The sequence below is a fragment of the Apodemus sylvaticus genome, chromosome 2 (genome assembly GCF_947179515.1).
Source record: "Apodemus sylvaticus chromosome 2, mApoSyl1.1, whole genome shotgun sequence".
In the NCBI taxonomy this organism is placed as follows: Eukaryota; Metazoa; Chordata; class Mammalia; order Rodentia; family Muridae; genus Apodemus; species Apodemus sylvaticus.
Window position 1 is genome coordinate 147,402,375 of NC_067473.1, and position 25,811 is coordinate 147,428,185.

Genomic DNA, 25,811 nt, shown 5'->3' on the forward strand with positions numbered 1-25,811 from the left:
ATTTGGAGATAGAGGAAGGCAGATCTTCATAAGTTTGAGGTCAGCCTGGTCTACAGAGTAAGTTCCAGGGCTACAAGGTGAAACCCTGTCTCAAGGTACGTAGATAAATACACAAATAAATAAATAGAATCCCGACTGGTGATAATGATTCACCTAGTAGGTACACTTGCTCTCCGGGCTGATCACTGCATTCAATCTGTAGGCTATGCACTGTAGGAAAAAAAAGAGAACTGCCTCCTGGAAGTTGCCCTTTGACCCCACCACAAATATATCACAATGACTGGGGTATATATCACAATGACATGGTAGCAAGTGCACAGAGCAGGAAGCTGGCGGATCACATCCAGGTAGCACAGAGGAAGCAAAGAGTGCATCTGAAATAACACAAGACTAAATCCTCAAAGCCTGACCCCATTGGTACACTTCCTCCAGCCAAGCTCCATGTCCTAACAGCTCCCTAATCTGCCCTGGAGAGACAGACAGCTCCGCAGTTAAGAGCATGCACTGTTCTTTCGGGTGCCCCCGTTCAGTTGCCAGCAATCATATAGAGCCTCAGAACTATCCATAACTCCAATTCCCAAAGATCTGGTGCTTTCTTCTGACCTCCTTGGACATCAGACATTCAGAGGGTAGACATGTGGGTACAAGCACATAAAATAAGATAAATTAAAATCTTAGAAACAATTTTCATAACCTCCCCATACAAGACCACCGATAGGAGACCAAGAGTTTAACTACATGAGCCTATAGGGACATTTCTCATTCAAACAACCACACTTGGGCTCCAGGGTTGGACTCAGGTTGCCGGGAGCCATCTTGTGACACTGTTAGGCTTGAGGCTGGGGCCTTGTCAGGCCACGCCCACTTGCACCAACCTCTTCCTTGTAGCTACTCTAAAGGAAATGACAAGGCCTGTTCCAAGATCCTGTCTGTGAGTCTGTAAACAGACTTCACAGCTGCCCAGATTCCAGGAGAACGTAAGCGCAAGGCCTCAAGTTGCCAGACCCAGAGGTTTCAGAGGCAGCACATCCCTGGCCTGGCACATCACCATCTATGTGGTGAAAACATCTCATCTAGGTGTGCCCCTCCTCCTCACCTCCTCAGAGTAGCACGTTCCTCCCTTCCCTTGCTGCTTAGGAATCAGGGTGAGCCTGTGACACCTGGCCTCTTTCTCTGAGACCTATAAGAATCACACACTCCGGGGCTGGAGAGATGGCTCAGCGGTTAAGAGCACTGACTGCTCTTCCAGAGGTCCTGAGTTCAAATCCCAGTAACCACATGGTGGCTCACAACCATCCTTAACAAGATCTGACTCCCTCTTCTGGAGTGTCTGAAAACAGCTACAGTGTACTTACATATAATAAATAAATAAATCTTTAAAAAAAAAAAAAAGACTCACACACTCAGCTTCTGGGGCCAGAATTCTCATCAGAGTTTCTGCCATGCTGTCTGTCTGCCCATAGCATAAATAACTCTTCTAATAAACTTCTTAACCAAGAGGACAATCCACCTCAGTGTGTCCCTTAAACTCCCTAAGGAGGCCTTTCATAAATCTACAGTTTTATAGGAATCACAGCAGAAACCTTTTTTTACAGTAAAAGGCATGTCCAGAATCTCTTGTGGAACCCTAGTGGCTCCTGGTTTTTACAGTTTTCAGATTGTAATTACATACAAGGCACCTTCGAATCCTCCATAGAACCTCAGTTACTGAAAAGGAGGAGAGAACTCTCTGCTTCCTGTGCCCATGAAGTGTAACCTCTTTGCTTCCTGACTGATAGGCTCCTGCTGGCATGATGGACTATAGCCATTCCGGAACGCATTCCCCAATGGCTAGCACGTTTCTTCAGGTGCAGCCTGGGCCAGAAGCAGGCTGAGGACCACGTTCCGATTCCAGAGACCCCCTGGTCCTTGGGCTAGCAGACTTCTTTCAATAGCTCCTTCTCCTCCTCCTCCTCCTCCTTCTTCTTCTTCTTCTTCTTCTTCTTCTTCTTCTTCTTCTTCTTCTTCTTCTTCTTCTTCTTCTTCTTTTTTGGTTTTTTGGATTTGGTTTTTTCAAGACAGGGTTTCTCTGTATAGCCCTGGCTGTCCTGGAACTCACTCTGTAGACCAGGCTGGCCTCGAACTCAGAAATCCTCCTGCCTCTGTCTCCCAGAGTACTGGGATTACAGGCATGCACCACCACCGCCTGGCTCAATAGCTCCTTCTTGTGTCTCAAAACTCTAGACTTCACTTGTGCCTTTCACCAACAGGAAGTTTGAAATCTGCAGGGTTGAGATGTCAGGGGTGGGAGTACACCTGTTCACCTACAAGTTCTATAGCATCATTGTGCCGTCTCCACACAGGCAACACAGAATGACAACTAGTTAGTTCCAGGAGGATGAGTTTCTGACTTGCCCACAGGTCAGATGCAGTCACCTGCTGCTGGAGACAGTTTGATTCCTAGAGTCTCTAGTTGTAGGCTCAGCCATATGACCTTGATCTTAATTAAGCCTCTGTTGCTGTGTTAAAACACCATGCTTTCTTCCAACACAGGCAGGCTTTCAGAGTCCTACCTAGTGCTCAAGAAGTAGGGTCTGAAGTGCTGGACTGTAAACAGAGTTTACCAGAGGAGTGAAGTAGCAACCTTTACCCAAATCAGCCTAATGTTATAAAAAATTAAAAAGAAGGCTGGAGAGATGGCTGAGAATTTAAAACCATTTATTCCTCTTGCATAGGTCCTGGGGTCCCATTCCCAGCATACATGTGACAGCTCACAACCGTTGGTAACTACAATTTCTTGGATTCTATTGCCCTCTTCTGTCCTCCATGGGTACTGCAACATATGGTATAGATGTATACATACAAACATATATGTGAGTAGGCAAGACACTCCTACATACAAAATACAAATAAATAATAACAATAAAATGTAAAAAAATCCAATTTTGGCTCCACTGTCATTTACTAAATGACTACCTAAGGTGCCAGGTGACTGCTATATCCTCCCTGTGAGTGAGTAGAGTGAGTATTCACAGTTCCCTGAAGGGCTGTCTCCCCTTCCCACTCATGAAAAAAATGACCTTCTTCTGGGATGGCCACCTAGGTGTGAGTGAGACGGGATGAAGGAGACTAGGAGAGATGTAGATGTCCAAGGCTTGGGACTTTGTAGCCACTGTTCAGTCATTTAGAGGAGTAGAGATTGTATCAAGAGCCAAAATCAAAGATGTAGCAGATGTCTCATTGTTCTTTTTCTTTTTTCTTTTTTTAAAGACAGGATCTATGTAGCCAAGGTTGAAATTTTGATCCTCCTGCCTTCCTGCCTTCACCTGCCAAGTTCTGGAATTGCAGGCATGAGCCACCCCAATCCCCCATTCCCTTTTACCAACCCTAGGGTGTGGCTCTGTGGTAGAGAAGTAACAAAACCAGGTGTGGAGGTGCACACCTTTAATCTCAATACCTGGAGGCAGGCAGATCTCTGAGTTTGAGGCTAGCCTGGTCTACAAAGTGAGTTTCAGGACAGCAGGTGCTGTACAGAGAAACCCTGTCTCAAAAAAGCAAAACAAAGCAAAAAAGATAAAGGTTTCTTTTATTCCTTTGAGTATCTAAAAATAGCCAAGAGAGGTTGTGTGACTCTCCCAAGGCCACCAAGTCAGGCAGCAGAGATTTGAAGACACTTCTTATCCAGTTTAAAGAGTCCTCCTAAAGATCTACACACACACACACACACACACACACACACACGCTCCTAACTGGGGAAAACTGTGATCAACTTTAGGGAAGGACTATTGCTCTGGGCTTTAGGAACCTGAAGTCCATCCTTAATTCATTTCAGGATCTTTGGCTGTGTGCAACCTGGTAGAATCTGGAACTGGCATCCATGTCCATGTATGCACGAGCGCCACTGAGCAAGGTCAAGGACTCCTCAAGGCACAACCAGGAGAAAGCGTGGTCAGTGCTCGGTGGTGAGCTGCTGGTCTCTGAGTGTGCAAGCCCATGCTGAGCAGAGCTCTCCGGGAGAACTGGCCAGGCCCGGTCCTTCAGCCCTTCTCGGGACAGGAGGGGTGAGGGAGAGCGAAGGGGCGTGGTCGGTGGGGAGGGGGCGTGGTTGAGGGGGAGGGGGAGGCTGCGCCGCCATATTCGATTCGACCCGCAACCCGCGGCGCAGCCAGCATGAGTACCGGTGCCTTCTACATCTCCAGCCTGCTGGAGAAGATGACGTCCAGCGACAAAGACTTCAGGTGCGCCCTGCGGCGGCTCGGGATTCGTTTGCAGGGGTCTCAGCCTGTCCCGGCCGCCCCCCTGCCCCCTGCAGACCCCTGTGGGAGCCCCCTCCCCTTCCCCCTCCCCCCTTCGCCTGGGCCTGGCTGGGCCTGCTGCCCGGCGCAACAGCCCCGCCCCCAACCTCTTCCCGCCTTTGCTGCCCTGGCCTCTCAAGTCCCGCACTCTGGACGCCCCCCAGGCCCCTCAGGGAAGTCCCCGTCTGCCTCTCCTTGGAACCCTTACAGTTCTCTTCTGACCCTCATTGAAACAGGCTTCTTCCCTGCACAACCTCCATCCAAGGCTATCTTCCGAGACCCACTTCTGCCGGGTCTCTAGCTTACCCCATCCCCCGCACCCTGTACCCCTGCCGGGCCTCCTAACTCTAACTTTACTTTCTTTCACCTCTTTCCCTTCATCCCATCCCTCTTCTCCCCGGCCCCTCATCACTACCCCATCCTCTTCATTCTCCTCCCAAGATGTTAGGTTAAGCATGCTTTAGAGCAGGAAGCAAAGGTCGGGGTGAGGGCTACCTCAGTCCCCCCATTCTCTTTCTCCCACCCTTCTCTCCAAACACCACAGAAACACAAGAACTGAGCTGCCAAGAAGGATGGGAATATCTGGTGTAGCCCCTCATCTTGCAGGGGAAACCGGGGTTTAGTGACAAAAAAGGGTTGGCCCCGGAACCTATATCTACTTCTGTACCCTCAAGTTGACAGGACACTGCACCCACTCTGAGTCTTCTGTCACATTAGTTATCCCTTCTTTAACAAACAGGGAAACTGAGGTTCAGGGTCATGAAGGGCCTGGGTACAAGGCTAAAGGTAGGGCCAGCAGAGATGGAGAGTTCCCAATCTAGCCAGTCAGGAGGGGCTAGAAGCCTGTTTGTGTGATCTGACCCTTACTGTGTCCTGTAAATACATTCCTCAAAACTCTCTGCAGCCCCAAGCCCATGGTGGTAGTAGGGCTTTGGATCCTTTGCCCTAGCTTCCGATCTTGGCAGCCATCACTAACCAGATCTGTAAGTGATGGTCAAATACTCCATCCCCTCTGAACCTTAGGTTCTGTTTGCGCTTTAGGTAACAGGTAGGTGCTTTGAATGCTTGTCCTGACTCTGCAGGGAAACGGGGTAGGTCCTGGTAGAGAGTTCTTTGGGCCCGGGGTTGTCTTGTTCTCCAGATGTCTGGAGGGGGGCTTACTCAAAGTCACATAGCCTGCCAGAGCTGAGGAAATGATTCCTGGGCCTATCAGGGAGTTGGCCCTGTCATCCAGCGCCTGAGAAGCCCTTTAAATCTGTCCCTGCCAGCAGCCTTGAGGACACCTAAAACCACCCTGAGCATATGAGAATGGTATCTATTTTTAAAAGTCTGAATACCAGTAACCTGAGCCTTTTCCCCCACCCCCCACCAGCTGTCCAGGCACCATGTGTCCTAGTGTCCTGTGCTGCCTCTCACATGACAGGAGACCATGGCTTACTTTCCCAGAGGGGAATGGCTGACTGGGTTTTCAGGCAAGAGACAGAAAGCCTTGGTTCCCAGTTTTATTTGGGGATCAGACTCTGACAGGGAAAACCAGGAACTTGAGAGATAAGGCAGGGATTTCTAAATCCTTTTGCAGTGATATTGCTGTTTGACGATTTAGGTGACCTGCCTCACGCGGGTGCTTTGTAACCTCTCTGAGCCCACTTGTCTCAGATTGATCTATTAAAACCCTCACGGGGGCTGGAGAGATGGCTCAGCGGTTAAGAGCACTGACTGCTCTTCCAGAGGTCCTGAGTTCTATTCCCAGCAACCACATAGTGGCTCACAACCATCTGTAATGGGATCTGATGCCCTCTTCTGGTGTGTCTGAAGACAGCAACAGTGTACTCACAAAAATACAGTAAATACATCTTTTTTGTTTTTTGTTTGTTTGTTTGTTTTGGATTTGGGTTTTTTTTTTTTTCTGAGACAGGTTTTCTCTGTATAGCCATGGCTGTCCTGGAACTCACTCTATAAACCAGGCTGGCCTCGAACTCAGAAATCCACCTGTCTATGCCTCCCAGAGTTCTGGGATTACAGGCGTGTGCCACCACCGCCCCTCTCAATAAATAAATCTTTAAAAAAAAATACCCTCAAGGATGCTATGGGAGAGGGACAAAGAAAATCCCCATTTTATTCAGGGAGAAACTGAAACTCAGGGTTAAGGAGGCAGCTGGCCAGATTTGACTTCACTGATAAGGCAAGACAAGTGTGTTTCCTTCAAGCCTCGCTCTGCTTTCGAGCTCTAGCTTGTAAAATTATTATCACCAGCACCCCAGCACCACGCCGTTTCCTCTGAGAGTGCTGTCTGCAGACCTGAGGTGTTTGAAATGCTGAGGTTTATTTGTGAATGCTGATTTCTGGGTTCGGATTTCCACGAGGCTGCTTGGCTCTAAGCCAGTGGCTCTCAACCCCCCTAACACTGCACGCCTTTAATACAGTTCCTCATGTTGTGGTGACCCCCAACCATAAAATTATTTGGTTGCTCCCTCATAACTGTAATTTTGCTACTGCTATTGTAATGTAAATATTTGATGTGGGATATCTGATACGGTCTCAATCCACACCACTGCTCTAAGGTCTGCTGAGCACAGACTCTCCTGCCCTCACTCCTCACCTCAGACCTGTGGCTGAGCCTGGAGTGTCAGATGTGAACTTGCTGAGCAAGGGTATGTGTGCATGTACATGTGCTAATGTGTGTGCAAGATGCATGTGTGTATATCTATGTATGTTTGTGTGTACATGTATGGAGTATATGTATTCCTTTGTGTGTGTGTCTGTGTCTTGGTATGGGGGGGTCTTATATGTATGTGTATATGGGAGGGTAGTGTGTGTGTGTGTGTGTGTGTGTGTGAGTCTGACGAAGTGTTCTCATGCATTCACTGCCACACAGGAGAACAGTGCTGTCAAGGAGGGGTGCAAAGTCTAGGGAAACTGTAATGCTTTGGTGTGTGTCCCTCACAGTGATCAGGATCATCCCTGAAACAGAAACGTTTGTATCAGACTCTTGTTGGGTCTGCTAGTTGGTTTTCATCAGGTTGACACAAGCTATGGTTCCCTGAGAGGAGGGAACCATAATTGAGAAAATGGCTCCCTAAGATTGGCCTAGAGATACTGTGGTACATTTTTTTAGTTAGTGTGGTTGATTAGGGAGTGCACAGCCCACTGTGAGTGATGCCAACCCTGGGCAGATGGTCCCGGGGTTTATAATATAAGAAAGCAAGTTGGAGGAGCCATGGCTGTAAGTCAGTGAGCTGCGTTCCTCTATGGCCTCTCCAGGCGTAGTGGCACACGCTTTTAAACCTCCACGGCCTCTGCCTCAGTTCCTGCTTCCGGGCTTTCGGTGACGGACTGTGGTGTGGAAGCGTAAGATGAAATAAACCCTTTACTTCCTAAGTTGCTTTGGTCATGGTCTTTCTCATAGCAATAGAACCCTTAACTGAGATAGTGAGTGAACGGGAGTTTGTCAGGCCCGTCAGGGCCCCATGCAGCAGACGTTTAGCAAGGTCCAAAGGCAAACATCCTTTACCTTAAAGTGCCTGGGTGGTAGATGGGATAGCAACAGAACCCTCCTCTCCTTCAGCTCGGCTTCCTGCTTTTTCTCAGCACCTTCAGGCTGATCCAGCTATTACAATTAAGAATGATGGTATGGACAGGGTCCTGCAGGCTCTGTGGGCTGCCCTGATATTAAACAGCAGGCCTGGCAAGGCCCACAATGTGAGGGCTGGGACCCACTCTAGGGGTGACAGATTTTACCCCAGGAGGCTGGGACAGGAAGCAGGCTTTCTCCAGACTCCTCTTTATAGAATCTCTCCTGCTCTGGCTCATTTCCACTCAAGTTCCCGTTCATGTGTTAGCAGGAGCTAGCAAACATGGTGGCCTGTGGGACTAGGTGCACTGGAGAAGTTTTCTGCAGTTAGTGCCCTAGGTAGAGACCCAGTCATAGTTAGATCTTCTGTTTCTGGGAGTTAGAAGAATACTTTAATGGCGTTCAGATATTGATGAGTAATCTACCCAGGGGAAAACATATTTGTAAGCCGCACACAACTGAGGGCAGCCAGCTAGGTCGTCTACTCTGCCCTCTTCATTGTAGCAAGAATGATGTCTCATGAGGTCCCTTCACTCCCATTCTCTGTTGCCTTGTGACTTGAACTCCCAGTGCAAGCCAGATGCTCAGGACAGCAGCAGGCCTTTTTAAGAAGGCCTCAAGGACTCACCCTCCTGGGATGGGTAAAGCCCAGTCCTGTAGCTAGGAGAGTATTGGTCAACTGTTAGCTCTGATCTCCAAAATATGCATGTTTTTAAAGGTGTTCATGACCAGCCAGGCATAGTGGCCTATAACTTTAATTCTAGAACTTAGGAGGCAGAGGCAGGGGGATTTCTATGAATTTGAGTCTAGTCTGGCTGACAGAGTGAGTTCCAGGCCAGTCTACATAGTGAAACCTGTCTCACAAAACAAAACAAACAAAAGCCCAAACAAACAAGTTTGTGTCCCTGAACACCACCTAAGAACTTGGAAATGTGTGTTGTTAAATCAAAGCCTCTACCTGAGGTCAGAGAAGCTGGGCTGGGCCTAGCTGCGATAAACACGCCCCTTGGATGAGGGGCACAGATTCAGATACTCGCCAAGGGCAGGTCTGAACAAGGTGCATCTCTGCATCTACAGGTGCTTCTGCCGCACGCCTGACTCTGCCGTGAAGTTGTCTATCTCACGGGCAGGTGTTCATGAACCACCTGTTACAGTGACACGTGAGTGGCGCACAGTTACGGGTGTGTGTTGTGGGTCCCACAACCCTATTATCAGAACCCAAGTCTAATTCACATTTTCCCCCTCAATTTAAAGAGATATTTTAAAAAGATGTATTTCCTTTTGTTTTCTGTGTAGTAGTGCTTATACCATACATCCAGTGTTCCTGGAGGCCAGAAGAGGTCAGAACCCTGGAACAGGAGTTACAGGTGGTTGTGAGTCACCTGATGGGGGTGCTGGGCACCAAACCCAGGTTCTCTGCAAGAGCACTATGTGTTTGTGGGGTCTGTTTCTCTTTTTGTTTGTTTTTTGCTTTTTGGCTTTTGAGACAGGGTTTCTCTGTGTAGCCCTGGCTGTCCTGGAACTTAATGTGTAGATCAAGCTGGCCTTGAACATAGAGATCTGCCTGTTTCTGTCTCCCAAGTGCTAGGATTAAAGGTGTGTGCCACCACTGCCTGGTTGGCAAGTGCTCTTAAATGCGAAACTACCTCTGGCCCCCATTCCCATCTTTCAAACAGGTAAACCAAGGATTGGGGAAGGCAACTGACTCTCGTGAATCCAGTTTTTGAAGTAGCAGTGGCAGGAGCCCCCAGTACCCAGACTGTGAGCTTCCAGCTCAGTGGTTCTCAAAGTGGGTCGTGATCCCTTTGGAGGTTGCTATCAGTTATCCTGCATATCAGATATTATATTATGATTCATAACAGTAGCAACATTACAGTTAGGAAGTAGCAATAAAATAGTTTTATGGTTGGGGGGTCACCACAACGTGAGGAACATATTATTTTAAAGGGTTGCAGCACTGGGAAGGTTAAATCGTGATTTAGCCCGTCCTCCTGTCTCAGTCTTCCCACCTTGTGGCAGCTGGTCTAGTTGAGGGCTCAGCCCTGCCCACAGTCCTGATTGCCCGCCTGCCTTTGGGTCCTTGCACTGAGGTTTACTTCTGGGGAGCTCTGAGATAGTCCACCAAATTGTCAGGATCTTGGAACTGCTGGCCAGCCCTCTTTTTCCCCTGCCGCTACACCAGGTTCATGGCTACCAGTGACCTGATGTCAGAGTTGCAGAAAGATTCCATCCAGCTGGATGAGGACAGCGAGCGTAAGGTGGTGAGGACGCTCCTGCGGCTCCTGGAGGACAGGAGTGGCGAGGTGCAGAACCTGGCTGTCAAGTGGTGAGTGAGTGGGGGTGACTTGGGGGAGGGCCACTGCCCCAGGATGCAGCCTGTGAGAATCATCAGGCAGTTCTTGAGCCCATAGTAGGGTCAGATGGTGGCTTAGCCAGCATTCTCAGAGGTCAACCCAATGCCAAGAGTTCAAATCTAAGTTCTGTGGGAGGCGATCCAGGGAATAGGAAGGGGAATAGGGGAGAAGAGATGGGAGGGAGTTCTATAGCCCTGAGAGGTCCCCAGGTAATGATCTGGACCAGGCTTTGAGAAATGAGGCCCCAGACCTCAGGTTGATGACCGGCATCCGAAAGTAGAAACCAGTTAGACATGCATTGGAAGGCCCCACCTAGACCCTCAGGGTGACTCAGCAACTGTTTAGAACCCCCTGGGAGATGTGGCACCAGCTCAGGTGTGAGGCTTTGGGGCACTGTGGGACCCCAGGATAAGATGCAAATCACAGGCTTGGGCATGAACCACTTTCCTAGCAAGAAAGGGTTTCCTGTTGAGCTGAGGTCTTTCCTCGGTCCGTGTGTCCCCACAAGACTGAGAGGAGTGAAGCAGGCAGCCTGGCTGTAGCCACGCCTCCAGTTTCTGGACCCTTTCCCTTCCTCTGTCTGTCTCAGCCTGGGTCCCCTGGTGGGCAAGGTGAAGGAGTACCAAGTGGAGAACATTGTGGACACCCTCTGTGCCAACATGCGGTCAGACAAGGAGCAGCTCCGGGACATCGCTGGCATTGGCCTGAAGACTGTGCTTTCAGAGCTGCCTCCCGCTGCCACAGGTACCCAGGCCTGGTGCTGCTCCTCGGCCCACCCATGTCTCAGATACTGAGGTCAGGCGACTCCGTGGGAAGCCCACACCTGTCTTCACAGTGCGCCTCCTGTATGTCTGTTTCCCCTCACCCAGTGCTTACGCCTATATTAACTATCTTTCGTAAGTAGTGGCACATGCCTTTAATCCGAGCATTCTGGAGGTAGAGGCAGTAGATCAGTATGGGTTTGAGGTCAGCCTGATCTACATAGATCCAGGACAGCCAGGGCTAAATAGTGCAACCTCGTCTCAAATTTAAAAAGAGAGAGGGCTCAGAAAAGTTAAAAGACCCACTTGGGTCCCTCGGTAGTAAAGAATTCAGACACAGATCGGTTTAAACTTATGTCTGCCTGTTTGTCAGGAATGTTTCCAGCCATAAGGAAAGAGCTCGAAGTCATGGTAGCATAAAGACCTGCTGTGCTCTCTCTGGAGGGATGACTGCTGCTGCCGATCTTCTCCTCCACCCCTCCTCCCCTTCCTCCTCCTCTTCCCCTCTCTCCTTTGTTCTGGTGGCAATGCTGGAGACTCAGTGCAGGGCTTTGAGCCCAGCTACTCCCGCCCATGCTTGTAGTGGTTCTGTAACTCAGTCTGACAGGGTCACATTCTTTTCCCGTGTTCTCTCCCCTTTGTAAGAAGAGACACATTTCCCCAATGGATTGCACTGGCCAGAGCCAGACCATCTGGCCATTGCTAGTAGCAAGGGACTGGAAAAAGAAACGTCTATCTCCCTCCTAGTGTGTGAGCCAGCCAGCAGCACAGCCGTTGGTTTGTCACCTTCTTGAGAGCTGATCCCTGTAGTTGTTCCATTAAGACTTGGGTCAGCCTTGAACCACTGAAGCCCTGGCTTTCCTGAACCACAGACATCGGGGTATGGGTTCCGAAGCACAAGCGGGCCAGAGTTGGAGCTGCTGTCCCAACCCAGGACCTGACCCTTCCGCTTGTACCTTGCGCAGGCTCAGGGCTGGCTATCAACGTGTGCCGCAAGGTCACAGGTCAGCTCACCAGTGCCATCGCCCAGCAGGAGGATGTGGCCGTGCAGCTGGAAGCCCTGGACATCCTCTCTGACATGCTGAGCAGGTGAGTAAGGCCACTTTGGGCAGGAAAGATGGGGACAGGTGAGACTAAGATGAGTGGCCTGCATGCCAGGCCTGTCTGTGGTTAGGACTCCTTAGTCACCCTACAGCCTTGCACAGAAAGCAACAGTGTCACCCTGCGGGACAGGCTCTGGGAGGTCGTTAGCTCCAAGGTCACACAGTCAATAAACTTCGGTGACTTGAGCATTTGTTCTGGGGGCAGGCAAGCACATTGGTGAGTCTGCATTGTCCCTGGGGAGGAGCTCACAGGCAGGTGGCCAGCTAAATACAATAGTTAAGTGGTCAGGTCAAGTACAGGGCCCAACTCAAAGGCCCCAGCCCAGCTGCTGGACAGGCATCTTACTGGAGCCGAGTCTTCATGGGCCCAGCAGGTCTAAGGGCATCTCAGAGGGCAGAGGCAGGAGAGGATTGTGAAAGGGTTCGGGTTTGGAACTCAAGGGGACACTGATGCAGATTGTATTTTTTGATTAAAAGATTAGAAAGGCAGGTGTGGTGGTGCACACCTTTAGTCCCTGTACTCCAGAGGCAGAGGCAGGCAGATCTCTATGAGTTCAAGGCTACCCTATTCAACACAGAAAGTTATAGGACAGACAGAGCTGTTACACAAAGAAACCCTATCTTGGGCAGGGAGGGGAGACCCAACATGGTGGGTCTCTAAGCAGAGTTTAGGCCTCTGTGGCAGAGTGGGGTCCCTTAAAGGTTTCAGAGAAGTTGAGAGGTTCCACAGAGTGTAGGTGATAACTGTCCTTAATTGGTGCTTGTAATCAGGCCTTCTTTGATCCAGGATGGCAGGGGTCGGGGAAGGATTCTTGTATTTGGAGGAAGGAGTGACCTTCAGGGGAAGAGGGGCCATTGATGAATATGTATGCAACGTATAGGGGTTAGTCTGGGACCTAATACAGTGTAAGCAGCATGTGATCATGACCTAAGCAGTCTCTGTGGTGGGTCCTAGCGGACTTGAGCCCAGGGCTTGTGCATGGTGAGCTGATTGTGGAAGCTGGTGTGCAGCAGTGAGGCTGGAGGGCTGGGCAGGAGCGAGGACACAGCCCTGTCTGCCTTTGCCCTTTCCTTCTGTAGTCTGGACAGGCAGGGCTGGATAGGAGTGTCTTTGTTTTTGCATTTGTGGTAGGATTGGACCCAAGGTTTCACTCACACTGGGGAAGAGCCCTACCACTGAGCAATGTCTCTAACCCTTGTCATGTTTTATTTCTGAGACTCTATCTCAGAGTTGCTCAGGCAGGCCTTGAACTCACTCTGTAACCCAGACTGGTCTTAAACCTGTAATCCTTCACCTTAGCTTTGCTAGCAGGTGAGATTATAGGCCTGGCTTGGCTCTTGGTGTCTGAAGAGGTGGACTCCCACAGGATGTGGAGTGGTGAGGCTAGAGGATTGATCCTACAAGTCTGTGTTAGGAACCAGGAGATGAGAGGATTGGGGTGGGGTGCTCCAGGATCAGAGGGGTACAGTAGGAGGGGGTGTGTTCCATTTGGGCATGTTGAGTTTGTGGAGCTTGGAAGGCACCCCTCAATCATGGGCTTCAGGGGCCAGAGTCTGCCTTTATGGCCCGACTTCCAGCATAGAACCTGTGACACAGTAGATGACTAAGTAGGTAAAGGCTGCAGCAGAGTGACCTGGGCTGGACACAGGAGCATGAGGTCATGGAGGGCAGCAGAGCAGGAAGGAAACAGCCTGGACACTGGGGTCAAAGTCACCCAGAGCTGTTTGACTGTGGGAGAGGCGCTGGGGCCACCGAGAGCCAGGTCCCACCCGTGGAGAGACTGTATGACGGCTATTGCTTGTCTTGAGTTCAGAGCTCAGCTTACCCAGAGGACACTGGGGAGCCATAGCAGGGTTAAGCAGAGAGTGATCAAGTGTGTTAGGTTTTATTCCCCTCGAGGCTCAGTAAGGAGGATAGACTTGCAGGGACGGGTATTGAGGCAGCCTCCAGGCTCCCAGAGCCCCCATACCTACTGGACTCCTCCCTGAGCGGAGAGACTGGACACCAGGGCGCAGGTCATAGGCTTACACTGTTGACTTCAGAGCCTTCAGAAGGCAGTCTCCTTCCACTGGCTTCCTGATAACTTTCCAAGGGTCTTTGAATATCGTGAATAAGGGATACAGAGAGGATGGGGGTGTGGGTCCTAACTGCCTGACATTCCCTCCCATCCTGTCCCCAGGCTGGGTGCTCCTTTAGGCACCTTCCATGCAAGCCTGCTGCACTGCCTATTGCCCCAGCTGAGTAGCCCGCGCCTGGCTGTGCGCAAGCGCGCTGTGGTCGCCCTTGGTCATCTGGCTGCCGCCTGCAGCACCGACCTCTTCGTGGAGCTTGCTGACCACCTGGTGGACCGGCTGCCCGGGCCACGGGCTCCCGCCAGCCCTGCGGCCATTCGGACCCTGATCCAGTGCCTGGGCAGCGTGGGCCGTCAGGCCGGCCATCGCCTGGGTGAGGGGGCGGGGCTAAAGCGCTGATGGGGCGCGGGGTGGGGGTGGGGAGGGAACATGCTCCCAGCGGGAGCATAAGCTGGCTTTCCTTTCCTTTTTGAGTCTGATGCCTCTTGAGTGGTCTTCTGGGACTGACTGCTGTGGCCTGAGGCTTAGGGGTAGTCCTTTCAAGTCAAGATAGCAAACCCTTATTCAGAAATCAGCATCCAGCTGTGAGCTCACATCTCAGTCAGAACACTCATCATTAGGCTGAAGAGATGGCTCAGTGGCTGTTCTTCCAGAGGACCCAGGTTCAATTTCCAGCAACTACATGGCAGCTCACAGCTGTCTGTAATTTCAGTTCCAGAGGACCTGACACCCCCACACAGACATATATACAGGCAAAACACTGATGGACATAAGATTAAAAAGAAAAAGAAACCCACTCAGCATTCCTACCATCTTCCCATTTCCCATCTCTGCCCCTCCTAGATCGCCACCTCAGGCCTCATCAGGGATGTGTTAGCCACAGACATCTTAGGTGTTGGAATGAGAACAAGACAGTGTGAGTGGAGGCAGCACAAGCCACACCCTAAATCCTGGTGAGCCGGACTTGAGCAGCTGCCCCTGGCTACCCTCAGAACGTGGATCTGGGAAGGAGGCTGGAGAGGCTCAGCCTAGGGCTCGTGGTTGGGCAGGAAACTGAGTTCCCAAGGATCCTAAAAAGTTTATAAAGGGCTGTCTAGGGCTGGAGAGACGGCTCAGTGGCTAAGTGTTTGCTGCTCAGTCACGAGGACCAGAGTTCAGATTCTAACACCGGTATGAGGCTGCCAACAAAGGCCGGTCATTTCAGTTCCAACAGATCTGACACCCTCTCTTGGTCTCTGCAGGCAACGCAACACACACACACACACACACACACACTACATTTGGACTGGGGAGATGGTTCATCAGTTAAGAGCACTGACTGCTCTTCTGAAGGACCTAAGTTCAAATCCCAGCAGCTACATGGTGGCTCACAACCATCTGTAATGAAATCTGACGCCCTCTTCTGGTGTCTGAAGATAGCTACAATGTACTTAGATATAACAATAAATAAATCTTTAAAAAAATACATTTGGAAGGGATGTTTGAGGATCTCCAGCTTAGCATCTTCCTTCTTGCACAGTGGGAAGGGTGTGGCTGAAAGAGGGCTAATAGATCCTCTAAAGCCTGGGGGTTGAGACCCCTTTGGGGGTCAAATGACTCTTTCATAGCGGTCACCTAAGATCATTGGAAAACAAATATTTACATTATGATTCATATCTAGCAAAATTACAGTTGTGGAGTAGCAATGAAATTTTGTGGCTGGCAGTGATCACAAGGTGGTGGGTGGGGACCAGGCACAGGACCCTCTTGCTCTGCCATCTGCACCTCACACCCTAGTGTAGGAATAAGGCACAGCCCTGTGCCTCAACCACATGTGCCCGATCTGCAGGGACCAGAGCTCAGCTCTACCTGTAGTGTGGTTCACTGGTTTCCATACCATCACCATCAGTAGACCGGGAAGTCGTTGCAGGTGGCCCGCAGCCCCAAAACACAGCAACCAGGCTAGACCCCAGTCAGCTTGCCTCTAAAGCTTCTAAGTTGACTCTGCCCTACAAAGGCAGGGTTGGGCTGAGGCTTCAAGCTGGTGCCTGAGGGGAGCTCGGCTACTTCAGTGACTGTTGGGCTCTGCAGGGGCCCACCTGGACCGTCTGGTGCCCATGGTGGAGGAGTTCTGCAACCTGGATGACGATGAGCTGAGAGAGTCCTGCCTCCAGGCCTTTGAGGCCTTCCTAAGAAAGTAAGTGTGGCAGCTGCGCCAGACAGTGGGCAGGGGAGCTCCACGGGAAGCCGGCAGGGATGGGAGACAGCTCACGACATCTGTGGGCCCCACCCCTGCTCTTCCACGCTGAGTTCCAGTGGGGCCTCCCCTTTTGTCCCTCAGGTGCCCCAAGGAGATGGACCCTCATGTACCCAACGTGACCAGCCTCTGCCTGCAGTACATGAAGCATGACCCCAACTATGACCATGACAGTGATGACGAGGAGCAGATGGAGACTGAGGACAGTGAATTCAGTGACCAAGGTCGGTGGACAGCCTGTCTGAGGGAGAGCAGGGCCTAGCGGCCAAAGCAGGGGCTTCCACAGGCCTGCCTGGCTGGATGCTGCTCTCCTCTAGCTGTAAGGAAGGCAATGCAATCATCCTCCTGCCTGTGCTGTTAAATAGCCCAGATTAAAAATACCTGGGAAAAAGTTAGTCTGTATTCAACACAGACAATGATATGACAGCTGGTGTTGGGGTGTTTATGCTGTATCCGGTGTGATAAACATTTAGTGGTCACTTAAGGCGATCCTGGCATCCAGGCTCCCACAGGTTCCAAGGGACAACTCTAATCATCACTTCCTGAGTATCTAAGCTGGTACTCTAAGCTCTTCCCTCATATTACTCAGAGTGACCCTAAAACCTAGGAGGATCAAACTCATATTTCAGACAGGAACCAAGGAAACACCAGAAGTGACCTCGCTAGGACATGGGTGAGCTCTGATAGACTTTCCACTTTTAAGCTACCAGTTTTATAAATGGTTTTCAAGATAATGTTTTTAGCCCGGTGCCAAAGCTAGAGTGAGAATGGTGGGTGCTTGGAGGAGACAAGTCCAGATGGGGCTCAGTGGCTTCTTCCCCGTAGCTTGAGGTCCTCTCCATCACTCAGATTTCCTACACGTGGGGAGCACATGGAGACTAGAGACTTGAAACAAAATGAGGCAGGCTCCTGGGGCCTTGAATGCTAAGCTAAGAGTTGGTCGTTTTCTTGCCCAAGTAATAGAGGGCTAGGGACATTTCTCGAGGCGGGGCACAGGTCAATTAAAGGAGATGTATGCTGAGCTGACCAGAGGCCATGCTCATTGTAGCTGGTCCAGATTTCTTTGCCATTGGAGTCGTAGTTGTCAACAGAATGGTACAGGAGGAATACCTGGTCTCAGAAACAGGATGCAGAGCGCTCCTTGTCATTTTCCCCTAGTGAGATAGATGGATTGAATCTCTGCCCTGCATTTTCCTATGTTCCCTGAGGAGGTCTCTCACCCTCTCTGAACCTTGGCCTTGATATCTGTACAATGGGCCAGTAGTCCCTTTGTTCTTGTGGAGTTGTTTATCTGTTGACTCTCAGGCCTGTCAGCAGAGGGCCTTCCGCACCTATCCTTTCTTTGGCGTTTATCTATCTCTCTGAACACCTTTGAGAGCTGACCGGGGACTGGGTTAGCATTGAGTGCACAGGAAGTCTGCCTTTCTCTTTGAAAATCCCAGTACATGAACAGGCCAGACCTGACCCAGAGATGTGGTTGAGCCCCAGAAAGCTTCTCTGGGCCTCCACTGCAAACCTGGCGGCCATGTCATTCTATTTTGAAGAGGGCAGTGTTTCACTAAGTATTCCAGGCTGGCCTTGAACTCATAACCTTCCCACCCCACCTCTCCAGTACTGGTATTTACAGGCCTGTGTCAGCTTACCAGCCCATTTCTTCCTTGACATGGTCAGACAAGGATCTAACTACAGGCTGTGGCTGAAGTGCAGATGATCGTACAGTGGATCTTCTTGTCTCTTGGTTTGTTTTCTTCTCTGTGATGGGGAAAGGTCCTTGCCCACAGGAGAGATTGTAGATCAAAGCCGTGGGTACCATCCCGAGCGTGCCACAGGTGTTCACTAAGGGTAGTGGCATTCCCAGTGGGCCGAATACTGCTGGTCAGAATGTGAAGCCCAGGGCAGGGCTTCCGCTGCCTCCTGAGAGACAGCTCTGTGTGTCCTCCTGCCCCAGAGAGTGAGGATGAGTACAGTGACGACGACGACATGAGCTGGAAGGTTCGCCGGGCCGCAGCCAAGTGCATGGCAGCCCTGATCAGCTCTCGGCCCGACCTCTTACCCGACTTCCACTGCACGCTGGCACCTGCGCTCATCCGCCGCTTCAAGGAGCGGGAGGAGAACGTCAAGGCAGACATCTTCGGGGCTTACGTCATATTGCTGCGACACACACGGCCCCCTAAAGGATGGCTGGAGGCTGTGGAGGAGCCCACCCAGACTGGCAGGAACCTCAATATGCTTCGAGCACAGGTAGGCTGTGTCCTTATCCCCTCTCGCTAGCTCTTTCTGTTCTTCTTTTCTGCCCCCCTCTCGTCACTTGCTGAGGGATGTGGTGTGAGCGCCTCTCTGTGCCCAGCCTGTGTTCAGATGACGCCCTGCCTCGTCCTTGGTCTGAGTGGTGCAAGTTGGGACACAGACAGCAGCAGCACAAGTAGGGCTTGCAGGAGAGAAGAGACTTTCGATTGCTTCACTTTAAAATCTCTTCTTCTGGCTGCTGGGTGGGGAATGGATTGTGACAGGACAAGAGTCATGGCTGGGGACCAACAGGAGGACATTGCAGCTGTGTCAGGTGACAAGAGATGGTGCCTTCAACTCAGAAGGCTGAGGGATTGAAAGGAATGGTCGTTGAGAACTGGGCCAGATTGAACTGCTGGATCTTGCTGGTAATAGGTTACTAGTGTCTGGGATAGGCAGGTAGTAGCTGACTTCTTGGCTTCCTGCAACAGGGGACACTGAGGAGGAGGAGGGCACAACTACATCTTTGTACATTTATGGTTGAAGTCCTTCCTCATTGGCTTTAAGTAGTGAATTTTCTGTTTGTATAATAAACACACACACACATACCACACACACACACACACATACCACACACACACACACACACACATACCAGAGGCTGGGTCCCTACTAAGAAAAGAGGCTTAATTAGATTTAGGTTTGAAACAGAGTCCTAAAATCATGTTCTGTGCCCTGGTGTGGCTTGCCCTAGCTGTGTGACATCTTTGCAGGTAGTGTGAATATACAAAAGAGAGAGCCAGCCCATGGTAAGACACGAGGCCAGAACGATAAGGACTAAGCCCCCATTTTATAATAAACCTGTCCAATAGACCCATTTCATTGTTTTAGTGACTTCCTTAAAGGTCCCTCCTCTTCTGAGTTTCACCACCACACCGAGGACCAAGCTTCCAGTTTGTGAGTCCTTGTGGGGCACAGACTTTAGACTGTAGCAGATGCCCAGGCTGAGCCACTTAGGAGGGCAGGAAATGTGTAAGCTGGATCAGAGGTACAGATCGGGGTGGTCCTCCCGCCACTGGATTCAGGACTCTGGGGAGGGTGTATAGGTAAAGGGGGAAGAGACCACGTGCTGAAGACAGCTCAGCTCTGCTTTCTTCATAGAGACAGAGGTGACAGCCAGGCTGCTGGGTCACCTTGAGCCAGTTCCTTGTGCACATTTATAAGATGGAGGTAGCTGCCACTGTGTCTGCAGAGTCTGCATCAGGTGACTCGTAGGGACTGATGGGCACGAAGGCGTCCTGTCTGTGTTGGAATCCTCCCTGGGGTAACTTCCTCCCAGGGTGACTTCCTCCCTGGGATGACTGACTTCCTGGCTGTTTCCTGATCTCCCGCCTGCTCACAGGTGCCCCTAGTGATAAAGGCCCTGCAGCGACAACTTAAAGACCGGAATGTCCGGACCCGCCAAGGCTGCTTCAACCTCTTCACGGAGCTGGCTGGCGTCCTCCCTGGCAGCCTGGCAGAGCACATGGCTGTGTTGGTGTCAGGTACGCTGGGCTTCAGCTGGTTCTCTTCTCTCTGGGCCTCTTCCAGATTACAGACCCTACCTTACCTTGAGCCCTCAATCCCTGAGAGCCCAGCAGTATTCTTGGGCTTGCACTGTGTGATGGTGGCCCATGGTGGGTGGGTGTTGTCCCGTCCCCCTCCCCTGCAAGCCCTGGCCACGGGGAAAACAAGGCTGCTTCTAAGCTTCAGGTGAGTTCTGGAGCTCCGGATGCGTGGCTTAGTACAGACACATTGATCACCACAGCCCCAGACTGAGCCAGGCTGAAGAGCCCCAACCTTGGTTCCCCTGCAGGCATCGTCTTCTCCCTGGCCGACTACTCCAGCTCCTCCACCATCCGGATGGATGCCCTGGCCTTCCTGCAGGGGCTTCTGGGTACAGAGCCAGCTGAGGCCTTCCACCCACACTTGCCAACCCTCCTGCCACCTGTGATGGCCTGTGTGGCTGACCCTTTCTACAAGGTGGCAGCCGAGGCCTTACTGGTGCTCCAGGAGCTGGTGCGGACTCTGTGGCCACTGGATAGGCCTCGGCTGCTGGACCCTGAGCCATACGTTGGAGAGATGTCCACAGCTACCCTGTCACGACTCCGAGCCACTGACCTGGACCAGGAGGTGAAGGAACGGGCCATCTCTTGTGTGGGCCACCTTGTGGGTCACCTTGGTGATCGACTTGGGGATGACCTAGAACCCACACTTATGCTTCTCCTGGATCGCCTGCGGAATGAGATCACCCGGCTGCCTGCTGTCAAGGCACTGACACTGGTGGCTGTGTCCCCATTGCAACTTGACCTGCAGCCCATCCTGGCCGAGGCACTGCCCATCCTGGCTTCATTTCTGCGCAAGAATCAACGGGCCCTGCGGCTGGCCACACTGGCTGCCCTGGACGCTCTGGCTCAGAGTCAGGGCCTTGGCCTGCCTCCGCCTGCCGTGCGGACGGTGCTAGCTGAGCTGCCTGCTCTGGTCAGCGAGAATGACATGCATGTGGCCCAGCTGGCTGTTGACTTCCTCACCACAGTGGCCCAGACCCAGCCCACCTCTCTGGTTGAAGTCAGTGAACCTGTTCTGGAGGAGCTGCTGCAGTTGCTGCACTCCCCCTTGCTGCCTGCTGGGGTACTGGCAGCCACTGAAGGCTTCCTGCAGGCCCTGGTGGGAACCCGGCCTCCATGTGTAGAGTACTCGGAGCTCATTAGTCTGCTCACTGCACCGGTTTATAACCAGGCTGGGGACGGAGGACCCGGCCTGCACAAGCAGGTCTTCCACTCACTGGCCCGGTGTGTAGCTGCCCTCTCAGCTGCCTGCCCTCAGGAGGCGGCAGGCACTGCCAGCCGCCTGGTCTGTGACGCCAGGTCACCCCACTCAAGCACAGGGGTCAAAGTCTTGGCATTCCTGTCACTGGCTGAGGTGGGCCAGGTGGCTGGGCCAGGCCCCCAGAGGGAGCTAAAGACTGTGCTTTTGGAAGCCTTGGGGTCTCCCAATGAGGACGTGAGGGCTGCAGCCGCATATGCCCTGGGCCGTGTGGGTGCTGGCAACCTGCCTGACTTCCTGCCCTTCCTGCTGGCACAAATCGAGGCTCAGCCCCGGCGACAGTACCTGCTGCTCCATGCACTCAGGGAGGCCCTGGGGGCTGCCCAGCCTGACAACCTGAAGCCCTATGTTGAGGATGTGTGGGCACTGCTCTTCCAGCGCTGTGAGAGCCCCGAGGAAGGCACTCGGTGTGTGGTGGCCGAGTGCATCGCTAAGCTAGTGTTTGTGAACCCTCCCTTCCTCCTGCCTCGATTCCGGAAGCAGCTCGCTGCAGGTAAGAGTACAGTGGCCCAGGTGGGCCGAGCACGAGGCGGTCCTTGGTCCCCAAGCATCCACACAACTCACGCAGATCACTGGAGATGAGAGTCACATGTCTGTTAATGAAGGGAAAGAAGCCAGTCAAACAAGTGGGCCCCCAAATGTGCAGGTTTCCTCTTAGTGGTCTCTGGGGTAGAGGGACAAAGTCTTCCCTCCCTCCCACATTCTTCAAATTTTATTTTATTTTGTGTGTATGGGTGTTTTACCTACATATGTATATGTGTATTATATACAGGTAGTGCCCTCAGAGGCCCTGGAACTGGGGTTACAGACCATGTTCCCCACGTGAGCGGCCACGTGGATACTCGTAAATAACCTCGGGCCCTCTGCAAGAGTGGGCAGTGCTTTTCATTGCTTAGCCATCTCTCCAGTCCAAGAGGACAGGGATTTTGATGTCCCCCTATTTGTCAGACCTCTCACTCAAGGGGACTACATCATAGATTCAAATCACTTGGATCAAAAATAACCTAAGAAAATATTATGTCTGTACTTAATATGTGAAAATTTTTCTTGTCTTTACTTTTTAAAAATTTGTGTGTGTCTATGCATGTGTGTGTGTGTGTGTTTGCCATGGCACGCTTATAGAGAGGTCATAAGACAACTACAGGTGTCAGTTCTCTCTCCTGTCATGTGGATCCTCGACAACTACAGGTGTCAGTTCTCTCTCCTGTCATGTGGATCCCGAGGACTTGAACTCGGGTCACCAGGCTTGGTAATAACTACTTGTATAGCAAGAACCATCTTGCAAGCCTTATTCTCCCTAAACAGTATAGATTTAACTACTGTTGACATGTTCAATGTAAATAACATAAAGAAGATTGAAAAACATGTATAGGTTCTGTGCAAACACAATGCTGTTTTGTGGAATGGGCTTGGCGTCCTTGGGCTTAGTAGACAAAGAGATCCTGGATCCTGTCCTCTGAAGATACTAAGGGGTAAAGATACAATGTAAAGCTTCATGATGGCATTAGGCGTACAGGATTAGAAATATATAACTAGGAGGCAGAAGGATTACTTCAAAGTCTACGTGCTTACAGATATTGAAGGTCTTCCTGTGCAATTTAATGAGACTCTAACTCCAAATAAATAAATAAGGGGCTGGGGCTGGAGCTGTTGGTTGGTGGTAGAACGTTCGCTTATGACACATGAGCGTTCCTGGGTTCCATTCCTACCGTCTCACACAAGTAAGAGGTGAAATGGAGCTGGGTGTGGTAGTGTGCACCTTAATCTCAGCACTCAGGAGGCAGAGGCAGGAGGAACTCTGAAATACAGACCATATGATGTCATTTCTCACGATCTGCCATAATATAGGGTCACGATCTGTAGCAGTTATTTTTCTCACTGCTGTGACAAAATACCTGATAGAAGCAGCTTTAGAAAGGACCCCGCTTAGAGGGAGCAGCCAGCCATGATGGGAAGGCCTGCTGTGAGCAGTCGTAGCCACAGGAACCAGCCGAGTGGCTAGTTCACACCTTAGTGGGTCAGGACGCAGTTCAGGCTGGAATCAAAGGCGAATGCAACCATCAAGGCTCACCTTCCACAGCCTACTCTGTCCCAAAGATGCATGACCAGTTTCCAGATGAGGACCAAGCTGGATGTTTGTAACCATGTCCTGGCATGAGCCTCCATCCCTAGGGAACTGGGTGAGCCCCTCCTTTCTCCAGGACCTGAGTCCTGCACGACACTGGCTTGAGGACCTGAGTTCTGGGGGATCCCACTGGCCTGGAGCCTGCCAAAATCCCCCCTGGCCTCTTCTCTGTGGCCTTAAACGTGAGCATGGCCTTTCTGAGTCCCTCTTTCCTGTGTAAAACCGGACCAATAGTTCTTCATAGTTTTGTTTGTTTTTGAGACAGGTACTAACTCTGTAGCCTAGGCTGACTTTGAACTCCTGAAGATACTCCTGGAGCCTTAGTATGACAAGTTTGCGCTACCTCACCAGCTTCAGTATTTTAATTAACATTTTGTTATGTGAGTTTGAATGGAGAGGATGTCTGAAAAGGCAGTGCAGTCTCAGTCTGAGGGCAGGACTTTCCCTAGGGTCCTAGTGTTCTGTTTGGACCTGCTGAGACCCAGCCACTTACTCTCCTAGCAGCAGGAGGAAGAACTGGGCAGACTCAAGGCTGCCATGGGGAATAGTCACATGGACTTCCTGGGAGGGGGTTGTTTCTCAAGTAGGGAGAGGGTGTACTGTGTTTTGCTGGGTCTCCAGGTGGTCCCCTGCCCCACACTATCGCCTCCTGTCTTGCAGGTCAGCCATACACTCGGAGCACAGTCATTACTGCAGTCAAGTTCCTCATCTCAGACCAGCCACACTCCATCGACCCTCTCCTGAAGAGCTTCATTGGTAGGTGCAACTAACACCTCTCACCCTGGGTGGCACACGCCTTTAATCCCAGCACTTGGGAGGCAGAGGCAGGTGGATTTCTGAGTTCGAGGCCAGCCTGGTCTACAGAGTGAGTTCCAGGACAGCCAGGGCTACAGAGAAACCCTGTCTTGAAACTCCTCCCCCCAAAAAGATATGTTTTATGTGTATTAGTGGTTCACTACATGTGTTCCTGGTGCCTGCAGAGATCAGAAGATGACATTGGATACCCTGGAACTGAAATTATGGATGATTATGAGCTACCACCTGGGTGCTGGGAACCAAACTTGGGCTGTTTGCAAGAGCAGTCAGTGCTCTTAACTGCTGACCCATCTCTCCAGCTCCCAAGGCGACAATTTTTAGAGACAATCTGCATAGCCCAGGCTGGACTCAAACTCACCCTATATAGCTGAGGATGACCTTGAACTCCTGATCTTGTCTCCCAAGTGCTGGAATTACAGGCATGTGCCACCACCTTGAGCATGTTTGATCCTCAGTTCAAAGCTCCCTAAGATGGACACCATGAGATGCCATGAGATGTTTTGATAAAACTCGTCAGTTAATTCTAATAGCCCCAGCACTGGTCCCATTTTACAAATGAGGAAACTGAGTACCAAGAGAGGGTTCAGGGGTCTGTCCTGGGTTGCATCCTCACAGAAGCAGGACTCTCAGAGCCAGCATACACCGTGGGAGGGCCCTAGGTCCCAGTGTGGTTGAGTCCTGATCTGCTGGAAGACTGCAGTTCTTCGCAGTGTGGGGGAATTAGGTGTCACATGACAGTAGCACACGCTGCGGTGCAGATGGTTGTGTGGTCGCGTGCTCGCGGTGGAGACTCAAGTTCCTGTGTCTTATTTTTCTGGATGACGATGCTGCTCGGTGGTAACATGTACACTCAGCATGTGCGAGCCCTGGGTTCCATCCGCAGCACTATTCCAAATTCCCAAATTAAACCTCTCAAAAGGCAGGCCTACTCAGAGCAACCGTGTCAGACTGGCACTTCAGACCTGCCCTTCACTTGTTGTTCTGCACTCAAGAGGCTGAGGCAGGCAGATCCCAGAACTGGTGCTATCCAGTGAGGACCTGGCTCAGAACGAAGTCTTCTGGGCCAGCTCTTAGCCCTGTTACAGCTGCTGCCATGTCGTACTCCTAAAAGCCCCATAGGAGGTCAAGGCTGCCAGAACCCAGAGTGGGAAGCTAGGCATTTTTTTTAAAGATTTATTTATTATTATACCTAAGTACACTGTAGCTGTCTTCAGAAACACCAGAAGAGGGCTTCAGATCTCTTTACAGATGGTTGTGAGCTACCATGTGGGTGCTGGGAATTGAACTCAGGTCCTTCAGAAGAGCAGTTAGTGTTTTTAACCACTGAGCATCTCTCTAGCTCGAAGCTAGGCGTTCTCACGTGGACTGTGAGGGTATTGTGTCTGACTTGAGGACATGTCTGCCCTT

At 51.2% G+C, this 25,811-nt stretch overlaps 1 protein-coding gene across 1 annotated transcript in view; it reads left to right on the forward strand.

Annotated features, from left to right (window-relative positions):
• Window positions 1-4,113: 4,113 nt before the first annotated feature.
• Window positions 4,114-25,811, forward strand: part of Cand2 (cullin associated and neddylation dissociated 2 (putative)) — a 28,184-nt gene continuing 6,486 nt past the window's right edge. Inside the window, exons 1-11 of the mRNA XM_052174611.1 lie at window positions 4,114-4,217; window positions 10,028-10,171; window positions 10,789-10,943; window positions 11,926-12,049; window positions 14,244-14,509; window positions 16,207-16,312; window positions 16,457-16,596; window positions 18,321-18,613; window positions 20,001-20,142; window positions 20,454-21,956; window positions 24,249-24,344. Coding sequence (XP_052030571.1) covers window positions 4,150-4,217; window positions 10,028-10,171; window positions 10,789-10,943; window positions 11,926-12,049; window positions 14,244-14,509; window positions 16,207-16,312; window positions 16,457-16,596; window positions 18,321-18,613; window positions 20,001-20,142; window positions 20,454-21,956; window positions 24,249-24,344 — 3,037 coding nt within the window. The 5' untranslated portion in view covers window positions 4,114-4,149. The remainder of the gene's footprint in view (window positions 4,218-10,027; window positions 10,172-10,788; window positions 10,944-11,925; window positions 12,050-14,243; window positions 14,510-16,206; window positions 16,313-16,456; window positions 16,597-18,320; window positions 18,614-20,000; window positions 20,143-20,453; window positions 21,957-24,248; window positions 24,345-25,811) is intronic.